This window comes from Pantherophis guttatus, chromosome 12 (assembly GCF_059756535.1).
Source record: "Pantherophis guttatus breed Tessera chromosome 12, ASM5975653v1, whole genome shotgun sequence".
Taxonomy (NCBI): Eukaryota; Metazoa; Chordata; class Lepidosauria; order Squamata; family Colubridae; genus Pantherophis; species Pantherophis guttatus.
The window spans coordinates 20,107,521-20,127,536 of record NC_142074.1 but is presented as its reverse complement, the minus strand read 5'-3'; the positions used below and the strand labels follow the sequence as shown (position 1 = coordinate 20,127,536).

General features: G+C 45.1%; 1 protein-coding gene across 10 annotated transcripts in view; it reads left to right on the top strand.

Moving 5' to 3' along the window:
• GRIA3 (glutamate ionotropic receptor AMPA type subunit 3) overlaps nt 1-20,016 on the top strand; it is a 155,590-nt gene that overhangs the window by 105,843 nt on the left and 29,731 nt on the right. For all 10 annotated transcript variants that reach the window (XR_015729664.1, XR_015729665.1, XM_087877445.1 and 7 more), the window contains exon 12: nt 8,035-8,233. Coding sequence is in view for 8 of the 10 variants with exons in the window: in XM_087877445.1 (XP_087733571.1) it covers nt 8,035-8,233 (199 nt within the window). In the remaining 2 variants the exon portion in view is untranslated. The remainder of the gene's footprint in view (nt 1-8,034; nt 8,234-20,016) is intronic.

The window sequence follows — 20,016 nt, the reverse complement described above, 5'->3', positions numbered from 1 at the left end:
AAGCCATAAATGTAGATACAAAATTATTAAAAAGAACCATTAAAAATACAAACTACCCCCGCCACAGGAGAGAGTAAATATTAACCAAAATGGTGGACCCATCTTAATGTGTTGAGGCCCACAGCAGGGGTGAAATCTACTTACCTTCCCTATCAATTCGGAAGTGCGTGTGCCATCATCATGTTCAATTTTGACCCTCTGCACATGCGCAAAGGGTCAAAAATGGGTTACTTCCTGGTTAAAACTAGGGTAAAAACAACCTCCCCAGGCTCCAGAGGCGCTTCCTGAACTTCCGGTAGGCCTGTTTTTCGCCCTCCCCGAGCCTCCATGCGCGCCCTGCAATTACCTGCATCCAAAACAGGCCATGTGGGGACTCCTGGGAGGGGCAAGGTGGATGGGTGGGGCCAGCCAGAAGTGGGCGGTTCTCCAAACTGCACAGAATCTTAGCTAGAGGTTCTCCCGAACCGCTTCGAACCCCCAGCAGCCCACCCCTGGAGGGAGGGATATCCAGTGGTAGCTATCTCATTCCCTCCAATCATTAGTAGAGGCTCCAAAAAAAAAACTACTGTATCTTGCCTCTGTAATGAAGATAAACAATATACATTACAACCAATATTATTTTTAGGACTTGGCCATTTTAAGACCTATGGACTGTAACTCCCATCAATGTTCATTCCAGATCGATGTTTCTCAACCTTAGCCACTTGAAGATGTGTGGACTTCAATTCCCATTTGCTGGCTGGGGAATTCTGGGAGTCGAAGTCCTCCCTAACAAACTTAAACCAGCTCCACCCATGCTCCAAGAAATTTGTTTTGTGTGCTATCAAAGCTTTGTTCTTCCACTGTTCCTTCCTGTTTGAGCGCAGACTTCTCACTTTCTCCTTGTGCATGGATGCTTTGCAGTTGAATCCTAGAACCACGAATGCAATTTTGCTGTTTGCTTTGCTCTCAAGATAATGTGTACCGCTAGCATTTTAAATTGCTGTTGATCATGTACTTAGCCATTAATGGACCGGGAAAATAAGCATAGGACATCATGTGGAAAGCTGTGGGCGCTTTTTCAATTGGTTGGTTGGCTTCCATTTGACTTGTCCTTCTTCTTAGTAGAATCTGGTCACTAATCTTTGGTAGTGTCTCAAGATAAGCCTTTAGTGGGTTGGGATACAAAGGCAGAAAGCTGCTCCAGAGTCTAAGGCAGAGGTCTTCAAACTTGGCAGCTTTAAGACTTGTGGACTTCAACTCCCAGAATTCTCCAGCCAGCTATGCTATGTTGGCTGGAGAATCCTGGGAGTTGAAGTCCACAAGTCTTAAAACTGCCAAGTTTGAAGACCTCTGGTCTAAGGGGTATACAGACACACAGACTCCAGCTCACATAGCATCCAGTGGTGGAATTCAATTTTTTTTTTACTACCGGTTCTGTGGGCGTGGCTTGGTGGGCGTGGTGTGGCTTGGTGGGTGTGGTGTGGCGTGGCAGAGGAAAGATACTGCAAAATCTCCATTCCCATCCCACTCCTGGGGAAGGATACTGCAAAATCCCCATTCCCACCCAACTCCAGGGGAAGGATACTGCAAAATCCCCATTCCCACCCCACTCCAGGGGAAGGATACTGCAAAATCTCCATTCCCACCCCACTCCAGGGGAAAGATACTGAAAATCCCCATTCCCACCCCACTCCTGGGGAAGGATACTGCAAAATCTCCATTTCCACCCCACTCCTGGGGGAAGGATACTGCAAAATCTCCATTCCCACTCCACTCTGGGGCCAGCCAGAGGTGGTATTTGCAGGTTCTCTGACCTACTCAAAATTTCCGCTGCCGGTTCTCCAGAACCTGTCAGAGCCTGCTGAATAGCACCCCTGATAGCATCTGTCTGCAGCTTTGCAACTCCACTCAGCATGATCTCCAGGAAAGATACGTTCACTTTATGGAATAGCAGACCAGTATTTTCTTCATGGCCCCATACACTCTGAAGCATCATTTGGCCTTTGGGTCTGAAATACCACACAGCTTTCATTTTTTTATTTACATATTTACAGAACTCGGGTTTTTATACTAGATGGGACATTTCCTGCCACCCCCTCTGGGGAGGTTTGAGAAGAAAGTCTCGTATGGTCTTGTGGAGAATGGATGTCCTTGAAGTCGGTGGCCAACTCTAGCTGTTTCCCATTGGCTGGACGTTGTATATTAGCAAGAATATCTCTTTATTCTGCTTCTGGGTGGGTGCAAAATAGATCTCTTACTCTGGCCCGTGAGTCCATTGAAGTGTATGTATTTAATGACAAATAATGCACAACAAAATGATAGATAGATAGATAGATAGATAGATAGATAGATGATAGATAGATAGATAGATAGATAGATAGATAGATAGATAGGCAGGCAGGCAGGCAGGCAGGCAGATATAGATGGATGGATGGATGGATGGATAGATGGATGGATGGATGGATGGATGATAGAGGATAGATAGATGGTAATGCTAGCTAACTAGCTAGACAGACAACAGGCAGATAGATATGGATGGATGGATGGATGGATGGATGGATGGATGGATGGATGGATGGATGATAAAGAATAGATGGTGATAGGTAGGTAGGTAGCTAGGTAGATGATAGATAGATAGATAGATAGATAGATAGATAGATAGATAGATAGATAGGTAGATAGATGATAGACAGGCAGGCAGGCAGACAGACAGACATGGATGGTAAATAGATAGATAGATAGATAGATAGATAGATAGATAGATAGATAGATAGATAGATAGATAGATAGATAGATAGATGGATGATAGACAGACAGACTGATATGGATGGATGAATGATAGTGGATAGATAGATGATAGATAGATGATAATGCTAGCTAGCTAGACAGACAGACAGATATGGATGGATGGATGGATGGATGGATGGATGGATGGATGGATGGATGATAAGGATAAATAGATAATGATAGATAGATAGATAGACAGACAGACAGACAGATATGGATGGAAGGAAGGAAGGAAGGAAGGAAGGAAGGAAGGAAGGAAGGAAGGAAGAAAGGAAGGAAGGAAGGAAGGAAGGAAGGAAGGAAGGAAGGAAGGAAGGAAGGAAGGAAGGAAGGAAAGGTAGAGGCCTGAGCAATAGGCTGGAAGAGATCGGGTTATCTCCAAGCAAGAGAAAGGAAAAAAATCTCTTATTTATTGATATAACAAAACCAAACCACGATGTTTCCAAAACTATAAAAATCTGGTTCACAGACATTAGGCGTCATTCTGTTCAACGTGTCAGGCGATCATACTGATAATTATTTTCACTTCGGCTTATTATCTGGGCGTCTCAGCTGGTTGCACTGATCCTTGCCTGGATCCAGAGTCTAAATAGAGGCAGGAGCATTTAACCATCGAAGGAGAGATAGCAGGCAGATCTAGGGCTGTGGCCAGATGGAGAAGTCAACCAAACAGCCCTCCTAGCTAAGCTTTATATGGAACAGCAATTGTCATTATTGAATTAATAATTATAGAATAATTCTTGGCCGGTATTTAATCGAAACCGGCTGAAAAATCCATCTACAGAGGACTGCGCGGCAAACGATTGTGGCTTCCGTGGATGTAATTCGCACTTAATGCTCAATTAAAGGAAAAAAGAAAGATAGATAGACAGAAAGTTATTTTTATGGCTGATTACCGAGTTCCATAAAGCTTTGGTTTGCCTTGAGCAATAGATGTAAATTTTTTACATTTTTAATCGTTGCAGAAGTACGTGTTCTGCAAGCGACTGAAAATGTGGGCCAGTTGCTGAGTGCCCAAAATATTATCATGTGATCACGGGGATGGACTGACCTCAGAAGTCAACTATGTCCCATTTTGGGGGGGGTGAGGGGATCTGTCCTAACTTTGAACCGTCATTAAGCTACCAATTGTAAGTAGAGGATCACCTGACCCAGAGATGTTTGAGCACGTTCCTTTGCTTCCCAGCTAGTATCTTTACTTTTTTTTGCATTTTCTGGAATCCATTATATGGGGAACCCTTTGTGGCTTCTGGTCTCCAGGTTCCATGCTTGATGACTTCAGTAGAAGCAAACTGGTTTTTACCGGTTTTTACTACTGGTTCTCTGGGCGTGGCTTATTTTGTGGGTGTGGCTTGATGGTCATGTGACAATTCTTTAGGATTTAGCAGAGGTACTGATCTACCAGGCTTTTAACTGCTTGCAGAGCTGTACCGGTCTACTCATTTGTTTTTGGAAGCATCGGTCTACTCATTTGTTTTTGGAGGCACTGGTTTACCCATTTGTTTTTGTAGGCACCGGTCTACTCATTTGTTTTTGGAGGCACCGGTCTACCACCACACTGCCTTTTAACACTGATCAGCTGTAGGGCGGCCCTTTGAAGCCTCGCGGCAAGAGTTAAACAGCTTTTTCCTTCTAGCCTATCAGCTGGGACTCAGGAGGCAGCAATAGATTGGGGGTGGGGCCAAATAAAAGGTAAGAATAATGCGGGGGGGCAGGGGGGGCAGAACCGGTTCAGTGACATCATATCATCACCCCTACCAGCTCGGCAGAACCGGGCCGAACCCACCACTGAAGCAAACGGAATTAGAAGGGGGAGCCCAAAGCCAATTTTCAAAGACGGAAAAGGAGTGTCCATGTGCTGGTGATATAGAATTAAGATTTCATGCTGTTCCAGGTAATTTATAGAAAGAGAATATAACAATTACTCCGGGGTCCTTAGTGCTCTCTGAGTTTGGTTGTTTTCTTGCTGTTGTTTTATTACCCAAGAGATACATTGGGGTCCTTGGTTCTCTCCTTATATACAAGGGCAAGCCACTGCTCCCTTTTAGTACTGATGATGTTACCTACTTGGGTAATGAAATGTCTGCAAGAAAAATACCAAGTTTAGACAGCATTAAGGACTCCACAGCTCCTTCCACTTCCTCTTCCTCCTCCTCCCTTTACTCCACAAATCTCACCCTCTTCTAGAACTGATAGTGTTACCCAATTGTATAATAAAACATCTGGAAGAAAATTACTAAGCTTAGACAACATTAAGGACTCCCCAGCCACTTCTCCTCCTCTTCCTGAGCTATCTATATTCTCTTCTATCAATAACAATTACTATAATCTTTTGGTTTTGCCCTCATTGATAGCATCTTAATACTTTAACGCCACACAACAGCCTAAATCTTTCTCTCGAGATATCTCTCCGTGCTCTTTGATTTGGCAATAATCTTTGAAATCCCCTTATTGATCCTTTAATTGCTGTTGATATTTAGATCTTGCTTCTTTTTATTTTTATTTTTTTTACCCAACCGGTATCCAATACGAAGTAATGGACGCTGCAAGTAAAGGGTTGTTTAAACTCCTTTTGGGTGATCCTAAAATTGCTTTTGTGGGATGTGGTAGCTCAGTGGCTAAGACGCTGAGCTTGTCAATCGAAAGGTCGGCAGTTCAGCGGTTCGAATCCCTAGTGCCGCGTAATGGGGTGAGCTCCTGTGACTTGTCCCAGCTTCTGCCAACGTAGCAGTTCAAAAGGACGTAAAAAATGCAAGTAGAAAAATAGTGGTGGGAAGGTAACAGCGTTCCATGCGCCTTTGGCGTTGAGTCATGCCGGCCACATGACCACGGAGACGTCTTCGGACAGCGCTGGCTCTTCAGCTTATACTCCAAATGTAGCCCTGCCCAGCTTCTCAAATGGAGGTTTCAGAGGCTGAAAAAAGCATCAGAAATGAAGCTTCAGAAAAGAAGTCCCCAAACAGAGCTTCAGAAAAAAAGCTTCCAAACAGAGCCTCAGAAAAAAAGCCCCCAAACAGAGCTTCAGAGGCTTTTTTTCTGAAGCTGTTTCGGAGGCTTTCAGAGGCAGGAAAAAAGTTTTTTTCTGAAACAGAGTTTCAGAAGTTTCAGAGGCAGAAAAAAAAAAAAAGCAAGGCACAGAGCTCACAACCAAGGAACCTGTTGCTAAAATTCACCTCTGGGAACAGCTGATTGGGGGGTATTCCAGGAGGCCGATCCACCTGCCGATCAGCTTTATTCTTATTTTCCTCCCCCAAAACTAAGCTGCGTTTTATACTCCGAAAAATACGGAATATTCCTGTACCATGTTGTTGCGTTGGTTTTACTTGTTTCATATGGTGGGCCACAATCATTTGGGCACCGGGGACCGGTTCTGTGGAGAGAGTTTTTTCCATGGTCCGGAGGATGTGTGGTTTTGCGTGCTGCCTGCATCTCAAGGATGGGGCTTTGCTTGTTTGCGTGGCCTGATTTCTGACATCTCCCCTCCCAGTGCAGGTCCATAGACTGGAGCTTGGGACCTCTGGTTTAATATACTCCTTCATAAAAGCGTTGAAAAAAAGTGGCCGGTCTTTTGTTTTTCCTATCTTGCCTTTTTATTTATTTATTTTTAAATGCAGTTACTGTACTGTGGAAGAAAAATAAAGATGTTTGCGCATCTCTCTTGTGAGAGCTGCCAGCTGAAAAAGGGAAATCTGGAGCTTAGGTCACCACGTCCGTAAATCAGGTTTATAAATTATAAATATTTGTGCTTTGCAATCTTGACTTGCAGGCGGGCGAGCGCTCTAATTAATGTCTAACCGGCTCTGGCATCACTCCCTGCAAAAGAATGCAGAATTCTGATAAATGGGACAGAAACTTGAGTGGCAGACAATCTTGGCTTTCTTTCTTTCTTTCTTTCTTTCTTTCTTTCTTTCTTTCTTTCTTTCTTTCTTTCTTTCTTTCTGTTTTTTTTTTAGACGCATAAAATGGCAAAGGGAATTTCCGTTTTACCGATAAATGCTAATAGGAGGACAGGAAGTGCTGCAGCAGCCAATAGGGTTGGAGTCCAAAGAGATCCACTCAGCATTAAAAGCAGGATGCTGAGATTTGGCAGAAACGAGAGCAGACCCGAAATATCCTATTAAATGAGGTGCAATCACGTTTGCTCAACTGTTTATGCCATGGTTTAGCCGACTCTTAGCTGGTTTGTTCGGTTTTCCTCTGTTTCTGGTTTTTCACGATGCATTAAATTCTAGGTCAGTGATGGCTAACCTTTTTGCCATTGTGTGCCAATAGCACAGGGGGGGTCGCACATGCGTGCCCACACCCATAATTCAATGAGCCCCCCCGTGCATGCACATGGACCCCCCCATGCTTCCCCCACTGTGATGGCACAGTGGGCCTGGTAGGCCCGTTTTTTGCCCTCCCCAGGCTCCAGAGGCCCTCCGGAGGCTGGAAACGGCCCATTTGCCGACTTCTGATGGGCCTCAAAGGCCCGAAAATCAGCTGGACGGCGCACACATGTGTACCGGACCTAAGCTAGGGCAACGCTCGTGTGCCTGCCGATATGGTTCCGAGTGCCACAGGTGGCACGCGTGCCATAGGTTCGCCATCACGCTCCTAGGTAAATGAACTGGGTTGGACGCACTTCATTAGCGATGCGGTAGCAAGCATTTTCATTTTGTCCTTCATCCTAGACTTAAATTACAGGTAGTCCTCGACTTACAACAGTTCATTCAGGGCCTGTTCGAAGTTACAACGGCACTGAAAAAAAGTGACTTGTGACCGTTTTTTACAATTACGACAGTTGCAGCATCCACCCCCACCACCCCGCCCCCGGTCACGTGAATCAAAATTCAGACGCTTGTGCAACGGACTCATATTTATGACAGTTGCAGTGTCCCTGTGTCACCTGATCCGCTTTTGAGACCTTCTGACAAGCCAGGTCAATAAAGAGGCCAGATTTACTTAGCAACTGTATTGCTAACTTAACAACCTTAGTCATCCACTGAACAGCTGTGGCAGGAAAGATCGTAAAACGGGGCAAAGCTCACTTAACGTATGAATATTCGGGCTCGATTGTGGTCGTAATTGGAGGGCTACCTATGCAGCCTTGTGACATTTCCATGCCGCGAATGTAAATGCTCGGTGAATTTCTAGACTCCAAGAACGCCAATATTAGTTCTCTTTCTTTTTATTCCCCTTCTGTTTGGACCATGTGGGATTTCTCTTCCTGCAGAAGTCCGAAAACTGGCATATAGCGAAGTAACCACTTCTCCAATTTCTTAGGTCTCTCTCAGGGCGAATCGTTGGCGGCGTTTGGTGGTTCTTCACCCTCATCATCATCTCATCCTACACCGCCAACCTGGCTGCCTTCCTCACGGTGGAAAGGATGGTGTCGCCCATTGAAAGCGCTGAAGATCTGGCTAAGCAGACCGAGATCGCCTACGGGACTTTGGATTCTGGTTCAACCAAAGAATTCTTTAGAGTAAGTGTTTCATTTCCTTCAAGGGGTTATGAAGTCCTGATTGGGGTCTGTAGCAGTGGTGGTTCTATCCAGGTTCGGGCAAACTGGTAGCGGCAGCTGTGGGAGGCTCCGCCCACCCACCCGGATGTCATTGCATTCCATTTTTAATGCACTGTGGATGCGCGGAAGGCCCTGCACATGCATGGAGGTGGCGCAGGCACTCACATTTGCGAACCGGTAGCGAAGGTAAGTGAATATTACCCCTGGTCTGCAGGTGAGCCTGCTCTGGGTGTCCAGAAGATGCTGAACAAGTGTTGATAGTCCTACAGCCTGGTCTATGATGAGGGACCGTAGCTACCTGGGATATGACAAATGTCAGAATGTTTTATGTGACATGTTCCACTTGATACGGAGGAAAATTTGCTAAAGCCAACTCAGTTCCAGCATGCAAGGAGTATTTTTTTAAATTGTTTTTATTCAATGTTTACATCTTTGAAATTATTATTATTATTGTTGTTGTTGTTGTTGTTGTTATTGTTGTTGTTTAGACTTCTATACTGCTTCATAGTGCTTTACAGCCCTCTCTAAGCGGTTTACAAAGTTAGCATATTGCATTTTTTTTTTAATTTGATTTATATGCTGCCCGTCTCCGGAGACTCAGGGCGGCTTACAATGCATTAAGCAATAGCCTTCATACTTTTGTATATTTATACAAAGTCAGCTTATTGCCCCCACAAACTGGGTCCTCATTTTACCTACCTTAGAAAGGATGGAAGGCTGAGTCAACCTTGAGCCTGGTGAGATTCGAATTTACAGTAATTGCAATATTAGCATATTGCATTAGCATATTGCCCCCAACAATCTGGGTCCTCATTTTACCCACCTCGGAAGGATGGAAGGCTGAGTCAACCTTGAGCCGGTGAGATTTGATCCGCTGATCTGCTGAACTAGCAGTCAGCTGAAGTAGCTGCAGTACTGCACCCTAACCACTGCGCCACCTCGGCTCTTTTAGTTACACTTTTACAGCTTTCCAATAGCGGCATTTTTAGTAATATCCAATTTATCTTTCAGCCAACTATATACATACACATTTTGTTTGTGACATACTTATTCATATAATCAATACATTTTATATACATATTTACTACACATTAAATATAACATTCCATTATAAGAAATATTCCTTTAGCTGCTACCATATTTTTGGAATATAAGACAGTTTCCCCCCCCCCCCATAAAAGAGGGTGGAAATGTTGGCGCATTTTATACACCAAATATAGCCATTTTTGGCCTTCCAAAAGCCCGCCCTATGTGTCACATTTTTGCAAAAAAAGGGGTCCAGTTTTCAAAAAAATGGAGCGCGCAGAGGATTTGGGAGGCCTGCAGAGTCCTCCTGTGGGCTGAGGAGGGCAAAAATGCCCCCGTTTTTGTGAAAAATGGGCCCGTTTTTGGCCTCCCAAATCCCCCATGCGTCACATTTTTGCCCTCCCCAGCCCCCAGGAGCACTCTGCAGGCCTCCCAAAGCCTCTGTGTGCCTTGATTTTGTGAAAAACAGGATGTGCACAGGGTTTGGTAGGCCTGCAGAGTGCTCCTGGGAGCCAGGGAGGGCAAAAACTTTTTTCTTCTTGCTTACCACTTCGAAATTTTGGTGCGTCTTATAGTCCGAAAAATACGGTACCTTGTCTTGATCGGCAGAGAATTGCTTTCCATTGTCCTTCAGCTATTTTCCAATTTATATTGGAAGAGGAAGGGAGGAAGAACAATTGCTAGCTAAGGAGGTGTCATGAATGAACACGGACACTCATTTCCCTTCCAGAAGCCCCTCTTGGAGGAAGAGGTGAACGGGAAGGGTCTCATTTTGGGGACAAAGACGATTTATATTTTAAACATATCTGCTCTCAATTAAAGGGGTCAACCATTCCGAGGCAGTTTTCCTCCAAGCAAGGAGAATCTGGCATTCAAAATGACGGGTAAAGGGAAATAGAGTGGAATCCAGCCCGGAGTTTTCTGTTGGGGGAGAGCTGAAATTAATGTGCTCTGACAGCAGAGCTAAAATAAGTCTCTCTGTGTCTGACAGCTGAGAGGCAGGCCAAGCTTGGGTGCTCCAAATTCCATTGCAGTTACATCAAGAATTTCCTGGGGGTGAAGACTGAGTTGGAACCGCGTGTAGTGCTCACGTGTGTGTATGTGTGTATGTTTATATGTGTGTGTGTGTCTATTTATCTTCTAGTGAACTTGACTCCATACGTGCAGAAAGTCAGGCTGTGATTGTTTATATTACTACGCAAATGTGGTGGTCTCACATTGCCAGCCTCGTCTTTAAGGAGCGATGCGCCCCACTGTTGTTGACCTGTTTTGCACAGCATATATGTTCTGACCAGGGGTGAAATGCTCCCGGTTCAGACCGGATCACCCGATCCGGTAGCGATGGTGGTGGGTGGTTCGGAGAACCGGTAGCAAAAATCCCTGCGCCTCTCCTCCCACCATGCCCAGCTGAGCCGCACGATCATCAGAGGCTTTTTTTTTTAACTTTTAAAAGCATTTTTTCTACAACCTCTTCTGATGAAAAAATGCTTTTAAAAGTAAAAAAAAAAGCCTCTGATGATCACGCAGCTTAGCTGGGATCGTCAGAGGCTTTCCAAAGCATTTTTTTCTGCAACCTCTTGACCGAAGACGTGGTTAAAAAAAATGCTTTGAAAAATCTCTGACGATCCCAGCTGAGTTGCCTGATCGCCAGAGGCTTTTCAAAGCATTAGAAAAAATGCTTTGAAAAGTTTTTTTTTTTAAAGTTGGCCACGCCCACCCAGTCACATTGCCCCCCTCCCACCAAGCCACGCCCACAGAACCAGAACCATTTTACATTTCACCCCTGGTTCTGACCTAGGCTTCCCCAAACCACGAATCAGACTCCTTGTCCTGACAAAAAACCCTTTTTATTAAGTTACTGTGAATTCTTCTCATTTGCATCCAGCAAAGTCTTTCAAGGGTGAATTTACAGTCAGAGACATTAACTGGCTTGGGGAAGCTGCCAGGCTGATATCTTCAAAACTTGGCAAGGAGTCACGAAGAGTCATGAACCAATTAAGTGAACTAATTGTCTCCTGCAAACTCCACTCCCCTTTCGCTCCTCTTTTATTCCCTCTGGGAGGGGCCATTCATCATCCACCTGTGGCTTTACTACTGAGTCGACCCTTGTTCTTTAGCTGTTCCCTTTGTCTGGCAACTCTGCGCATGCGCACCCTGGGAACAGGCTCCAGCTGTTCGTCTGTCTCACTGATATCTGACTCCCAAGGCAGCTGATAACTGGCATACGGCCCTGGCTCCCTCTCTGCCTCCGATGCAGAGCCCTCATCAGAGCCTTCCCCAGACTCCAGGACTGGCCCATGTTCCTCCCCAACCTCCTCACTGTCCGAATCTGCTGCCAGCTCCTTTGGCCACAACAATATAGAGACAACTTTAGGAAGCTCATAAGCTGAAAATGCATGGTGACTTATAAATATATTACTAAATGCTGAGGCGCCATAGCAACTCTGGAAAGACCGTCTCTGAACATGAATACTCCTGCTATCATTATCTGTGGCACACATTTGGTCCGTCCCCTTTCAAAGCAGGTTTAAAAGGATGGCCTGCATCACAGGGGATAGCAATCAGTTCAGAGATAAATTATGCACTTTAAAATTAGTGCTTCCTTGGTGGTGGTAATTTGCCCTGCCAGTCACTTCAATTGCAAGTAAACTCTCCGTTTAAATAGACAAATGAGATGAAAAGAGAATGCAGAATGTCTGTTAAAAACTGAATGGAGGTTTGCTGATGTGTCAAATAGCAAACGAGATTTTACACATGCATATTTTATATATTTTATGCACGCTTAAAATAATGAATAGGAAGTTGTACAGGCATAGGAAGATAAAGTACAGAGATGTTTTTTCCCCCTCTGGAATCCAGAGTCCAGGAAATTGACATCTGTTAAATTGAGAATTGGAGAATTGTAACCATTTTCTTTTTCCATGCAACATTTCCTTCGCTGTGTAACTCTACCTTCATCGCCACCTTTGCTTCAAACAGCAATCCATCCTGAAACCCTTAACAGGTTTGTTTTTTTTTTTCTTAGATGAAAGGAATTTAAAAACATTTTCATTATTTTTCAATGTTGGTGAGTTCCAGACAACATTGTTTAACAACAGTTAACCCCGTTTTGCGTGTGGCTGACTCAACCAGAAAGTAAAGATTAAAAACCTGGGTTTCTGAATACACTTGACTGAATTGTAGCTGGCTAATTTGTGAACATAATCCTGTCAACTGGAACCCACTGAGTACCTATTTTCTACTCCATTAAGAAAGGATCTGTGACTGGAAACACACGGGGCCAGAGCTCCTAAGCCTAATTCTACACCTGAAGCATGAAGATCAATATCCCAGTATCCTGGTATTTGAAGGGCTGCCACAAAGATGAGGGGGACAAGTTATATTCCAAAGCACCAGAGAGCAGGACAAGAAACAATGAATGGAAACTAATCAAAGAGAGAAGCAACCTGGAATTAAGGAGAAACTTCCTAACAGTGAGGACAATTAACTAATGGAACAACTCGCCTTCAGAAATTGTGGTACTTCATCACTGGAGGTTGAGCAGGGGGCTGGACTAAAAGACCTCCAAGGTCCTTCCAGCTCTATTCTATTCTAACTTTATCAGGAGCACCATCAGGGCTACAAGTTGGCCACGGTGCATTGGCTGTGGCCAATTGGTCATAGCAAAATAACTGTGGTGAGTTGTTCCATTCCAACCAATAGATGACCTTCAACCCTGATGGTGACTAGATATATTTGCCAGATTCCTATCTCTCATCTGCTCTTTTTCTCCAGTACTTTGGTTTAACAGACAGCAAGTTTTCTGGCCTGGTTGAGAACGTCAGTGAAGATAGCTAAGTATTTATATCTATCAGCCTGTTTGCCCCCACACTCTTACGCTTAGCAAGATTACTGTAGAAGTGATATACAAACAGGAAAACTGAGTCAAATGTCCTTGCTAATTAACTTGGAAGGAATTAAATTTAGCCCCAAATTGACCCAAACTTTTTTGTTGTTGTTGTTGTTGTTTTGGGTGGTTTAAATTAGCATGTCTGGCATGCTCTATCTTCTAAATAATGGACTACGGAGTTAATTAATTCTGTGATTGGGAAAATGTCCTAAAGACGCCTCTAGGCATTCTATCTCTGGGTGATTTCTGCCCTCCCAGTCTCTGTCACACTCACCCACACACACACACACACACACACACACACACACACACACCATAGCTGTACGATGACTTGAGGAAGATGAGTTGGTTACGACTCCATAACTTCACTGTAGATTTTTTTTTTCCTTTTCATTCTGCATCAGCTCTCAACATCGGTTTTTCTCAGCCTTGGCTACTGGAAGACGTGTGGACTTCAACTCCCAGAATTCCTCAGCCAGCATGGGAATCCTGGGAATCGAAGTCCAACACCTCTACAAGTTGTCAAGGTTGGTGTAAGGCAGTGATGGCTAACCTTTTTGCCATCGCATGCCAGGAGCTGGGGGGGTTTGTCGCACGCGTGCATGCCCACACCCATAATTCTATGCACCCTGCCCCTGTGCTCCCCCCACTCCTGGCACACGATGGCACGATAGGACCATTTTTTGCTCTCCCCAGGCTCCAGAGCCTTTCAAGGAGTCTGGGGAGGGCAAAAACAGCCTCCCCCCCCCAAGAGGCCCTCCAGAGGCCAAAAATGGCCTGTTTGCCAATTTCTGCCAACAGCTGATTTTCAGGCTTTCTGAGCCCACCAGAAGTTGGCAAACGGGCTGTTTCCAGCCTCCAGAGGGCCTCCAAGGGGAAGCCATTTTTGCCCTCCCCGGCCCCCTGAAAGGCTCTGGAAGCCGGGGAGAGCAAAAAACGGGCTTTCCCCACCACCACCCCGAGGCCCTCTAGAGGCAGGAAACAGCCTGTTTCCCTACTTCTGGTGGGCCCAGAAGGCCCAAAAATCAGCTAGCTAGCACACACATGCGCACCAGAGCTGATCTTGCATGCCCACCGATATGGCTACGTGTGCCACCTGTGGCATGCGTGCCATAGATTCGCCCTCACCACTGTAGGGTCTCCTGCTTGGGCAGGGGGCTGGACTAGATGACCTATAAGGTCCCTTCCAACTCTGCTAATCTGTCTGTTAGGCTGAGAAACCCCACTCTACATTCTGGAGAAATGGGATTAAAACTAGGAAGTAGATGCATCTAGGAAGTAGATGCCTCCAGCATCTGTCGTTAAATGATTGTAAAACTTGACTGTGGATTGATTGATCAGGACATCTCGGTGCAGGGAGTTGAGGCAGCAACCTGAGAGAACAGATGTTTCTGTCAGTATAATGCCAACGTGCCCAAAGTGAATGGAAGAAATAACCATCTGGATTCCAGCGAATCGTGGCATTTTTTCAGGACCTTGGAGAGCTCCGCACGTGGAGTTACAAACTGAATTAGCTGCTAATATACGAGGTGTTTTTGCGTCTCTTTGTGAACTATTAAAGTTTTACGGTTGGTTAAGCCGGGGCATTTTTAGCTCCATTCAGCCTGCTGCTGCTTCTTCTAAATTTACAGAGTCTCTGGCCCCTTCAGACGTCTCACAGCTTGGTGCAGTTAAGACAACGCAGAGGTTACAGGAAGGTCATTTTCTGAGTCTTAACTATGGAAGGTCTCTTATGGGGATCCTGGCTAGCGCCCGATCACAGATGTTGATGGTTTTCTTTCCGTTTTGAAGGACTTCATGATATTCGAGGATTTTGCTGAGTTCTTGACCCTGAAGCCATGACAAATTTGAGTAAGAATAAGCATGGGGTCAATGGTTAAAAAAATAAAACTAGAACAAGCTTTCCATTTTAGGCATAGGCTGGGTGATTTTGGACCAATCACCAGGAGCACCAAGATTTTAGACCAATCACCAGAAGTTCTAGTCCTGCCTTAGGCATGAAAACTGGCTAGGTGATTTTGGGCCAATCACCATGTGACTGAGAGTTCTAGTTCCATCTCAGGCTGGAAGCCAGCTGGGTGACTTTGAACCTATCACCAGGAGATAGTGAGTTCTAGTCCTGCCTTAGGCATGAAAACCAGCTGAGTAACTTTGGGCCAATCACCATGTGACTTGAGAGTTCTAGTCCCACCTCAGGCTGGAAGCCCGGATAGGTGACTTTGAGCCCATCACCAGGAGACAGTGAGTTCTAGTCCTGCCTTAGGCATGAAATCCAGCTGGGTAACTTTGGGCTAATCACTATGTGACTTGAGAGTTGTAGTTCCATCTCAGGCTGGAAGCCAGCTGGGTGACTTTGAGCCCATCACCAGGAGACAGTGAGTTCTAGTCCTGCCTTAGGCATGAAAGCTGGCTAGGTGACTTTGGGCCAATCCCTCTCTCTCTCAGCTCAACCCACCTCACAGGATTGTTGTGGGGAAAACAAGAGGAGGAAGGAACATTATTATCTTCACTACCTTGAGTTACTTATATATTAACAGAGATGGGATAAAACTCAAATAAATAAATCTTTTTGGACTGTTGCCTTCTGGCAGAAGATACAGAACAACTAAAACTCGGACCACACGTTTTCCAAATAGTTTTTATCCTAGAGCTATAATTGCACTCAACAATGAACTAAAGGGCCACCATCAGTGAGCTGTTGGACAGCATTACTAGGTCTGTTGTGTGGATGTTTGGGTGGTTTAGGGGTGGGGAATTTATGGTGGGTGGTAGTGTGTTTGGGGATTGTTATGTGTGTTAGATCTGGTCTTTGGGTGTTAAGTGAATTTCGTTGTATGGGTATATTGTGTATACACATACAATGACAATAAAGTGATGATGATGATGATGATGATGATGATGATGAATGATAGATAGATAGATGATAGATAGATAGATAGATAGATAGATAGATAGATAGATAGATAGATAGATAGATAGATCTTCTCCAGCATTGGCAGAAGCATAAGCCAACCCTGCATTCTTAGAAAGACCACAAAAGTTATGTTTTCTGTTACTTGTCATTATTTTTGTAAAGAGAAGAAATAAAGACAGTGGAGACGAGACTTTCCCCCAGCAATTTATTTTGAATTGAACAGATGGTAATGAATTTTATTCGCCCCAGTCCTGGGCCACGATCCAGATAGCAACCTGTTTTCCATGACTGGCACCGTCCCCATCATTCTAAGGCGATGACAGCCGTTAGGATCTAAATGCTTTCGGTCAGGCATTCCACCTGCTTGAGAATGTCTGCCCTGAATTCTCACTATTCGATTTTTCCCTGTAAAATGTAGACCCGGCAAATAACACCCGTTTTTCGTGTCTCTTTCCGAAGCAAAGAACCTGCAAGCCATCTGTTTTGATCCTAGCGGTTTTAACGCTGACAAAATTGCCCTCGTTGCTTTTTTGGGCCACATTAACATTGACGAAGGAGGTGTGCTATTAATTGCGATCAATAGCGGATGCCAATATTCAGCCTGATTTCGCCACTCGTTTTGTCCTGACATGACGGAGAACGGAAGACATTTGCCTCTCTTTGAAAATGGGATCAAATTTGTAATCTGGGCCTTGACAAGGAAATCTCTTTTTATCTCCTTTTTCTTTCCGTAAGATCCTTTTCTGTCGTGAGCTTCGGACCCGTAATCCTCATGGGTCTGCCTACGTTGGCTTTATAATTGACCAATTAGGCCTGGCCGGATCAAATTAGGCCCGGTCCTTAAGCCTGACCGATGTGCTTTTCTGTGAAATTTTGCTTCCCTCTGGAGAAGAAAGCTGCGGGTTCAAGATCGGTTGCTAGTTCATGCTGAGATCACAGCCTTGAGAGTCAAGCAAGCTTCTTTGCCTCAAGCTGTTGCCATTTTGTGAGGGGAAATTGTGACATTTTTCTCAGCTTTACAAATGGAGAAAACGTTTCTTCCTAGCTGAAGGAGCACCAAGAAAAAAAAAAAAGATCATTTCCATTGAGAACACAACCTGGGGGGGGAATAAAAAGGGATAGAGCAATTTGCATCTCCTGTCACAATTGCAAAGTTCGTTGTAAGCGATGGCCTTCTAACAACCTTCTATCCACCTACCCCAGGGGTCAGCAACCTGCGGCTCTTGAGCCGCATGTGGCTCTTTCACCCCTCTGCTGCGGCTCCCTCTCACTCAAAATGTCTCACAACTGGCAATGTGCGACACCCACCGGCACACTATTTATTTATTTATTTATTTATTTATTTATTTATTTATTTATTTATTTATTTATTTTTAAATTTATAAGAAGTTTGGAAACGGGTGTAATAATGAAATGGCTGGAATGCTGGCCAATCTGGAGGAGTGGCCAATGAGCTGGGAGCGTGCGGGAGTAATGCCTAATTGTGGTATCTAATGGAACAATGATTAATGAGTGGGGAGGAGCCAGGTTAAGAGTCACCTGGCTGATAAAGCTTTATAAGATGGTGGGGAGCTCAAAGCATTAACTCCAACAAAATCTTCCTGTATTTTTTTTTTTTAATTTGATTTATATGCCGCCCTTCTCCGGAGACTCAGGGCGGCTTACAATGTGCTCAGCAATAGCCTTCATCCTTTTGTATATTTATACAAAGTCAGCTTATTGCCCCCACAAACTGGGTCCTCAATTTACCTACCTTAGAAAGGATGGAAGGCTGAGTCAACCTTGAGCCTTGGAGAGATTCGAACCAGCAGAAATTGCAGGCAGCTGTGTTAATAACAGGGTGCACTAAACCACTGTACTATCAAGGCTCTTTATGGATTGCTTTATGGATGTTAGTCTGTGCCGGAAAAGGATTCAAACCATCATTTGTGTGTGTGGCGTTTTCTTTATACACCAGAACCCGACAGTTTATTCATGTCAGAAGCATTAAAATGAGGCATGCTATCTGATGTAAAATTTAAAATATAAAATACCAGATTAAAGTATGTGCAAGTTAAACAGATCTAGCCCAGGAAAGAGCAACTTTAATTGCATTCTGTCACACTGCCATGAGGTCGTCAAACATACACTGATCAGGGCAGAAAGAGCAGGTTATACATAGAGTATGTGTTCTCGTCTGCTCAGCTAGTGACTGAAGTGATGAGACTGTCCATACTGTCAGACCTGCCCCGGTCCGATCTCTTAGAAAAGAAAGACCCTCGACTCCAATTAGCTGAAGTGATAGGTTCTTTTACTAAAAGAAGACGGTTGCAGTAAAATCAGTCTAGAACTGAGTTTCCTGCGCAAAAAAAGATACAAAATGTTTCCCCGCATCCCAGCCCTCCCCCCACCCCCACCCCCGTGACCAGTCCATCTTCAGCCAATGAAGATTCGTCTGGGTGTTTTGAGAATGTTGAGATGTTTGGGGTTATCCACATTCTTTCTCAGGGTGCATCAGGGGTGGGTTCTACTTACCTTTACTACCGGTTCACAACGGAGCCGCGCGCTCTTCTGCACATGCGCAGAAGCATTCTGATGACATCAGGGTCAGTGGGCGGAGCCTCCTGCCGGTTTTACTACCAGTTCTATAGAACCGGTGCGAACCGGGGGGCAACCCATCACTGGGGTACATGGCCTTGGGCGCGGGTGCAAATGGGTTCTGAGCTTCCCTGTTCTTCATCAAGCTGTCATTTCCCCTTCTCGATTTCCCACCACCTAACCATCAAGGTTTATTGCCCGCTGGTTCCCCTATACCCACGATGGCGAATCTATGGCATGTGTGCCACAGGTGGCACGTGGAGCCATATCGGTGGACATATGAGCGTTGCCCTAGCTCAGGTCCGGCGCGCATGTGCACACTGGCCAACTGATTTTCGGGCCTTCCGAGCCCATCGGAAGTTGGGAAACAGGCTGTTTCTGGCCTTCCGGAGGGTTTCCATTGGGGTGGGGAAGGCTGTTTTCACCCTCCCCAGGCTCCTAGAAAGGCTCTGGAGCCTGGGGAGGGCGAAAAACAGTCCTACCGGGCCCACCATGCCATCACGTGCCAAACATGGGGGGAGTTCGGGGGGATGGGGCATATTGAATTATGGGTATGTGCATGACCCCCTGCGCTCCCCCCGCTTTTGGCATGCAATGGCAAAAAAAGTTAGCCATCACTGCCTTATACCTTCCTCCCCCCCCCCACCCCCAGCCTTTGACGGCAGGATGCCAGTGAGGTGCCCGGCCAAAGATAGGAGACCTGACAATATCCATAACTGGCTACCCTGCACTGCGACCTCCACCCAGTCTGGATTGGGAAGCAGAAATCAGCTAACAGGTTAAGTTGGAAGCTGGGAAGCGTCACAGTAGCAAATCCAGCCAATGCCCGCGGGAAGCCAATCATGTGCTGTTTCAGTGTTCTACTTTTGGGAGAGCAACCATGAGATAATGGTAATGACATTGCCCGAAACAACTAGGCTTTCATATCTTCTTCTTCTTCTTCTTTTTTTCCTGCCCCCTAACTTACTGTATTCTTTATATAACTGGGCTGAATAAGTCACATGAATAGGTAACTTGTTAGAAGAAAATATATCGCTTTTAATTAAGGGCACAGTGTGCAGCCAGCAAAGTACATTAGCTGATTAAAACCCCTTTTTGGTCCGTCCAAATCTAACGGCCATTAAAAGGCCATCAGATGACTTTTTAAAGATGTAAAGGAGATTTGGATAGGAATGCTGGCTCAAACTACAGGGGAGGGGTTCGTTTTTGAGAGCAAGCATTTCCCTCCCCCCCTGGTCAGATCATAATGGAAGTCACAGCAACGGAGTTGGAAGGGACCTTGGAGGTCATGTATCATGGATCCCTTCTTTCCAAACTCTATCCTTTCTAACTATCCAA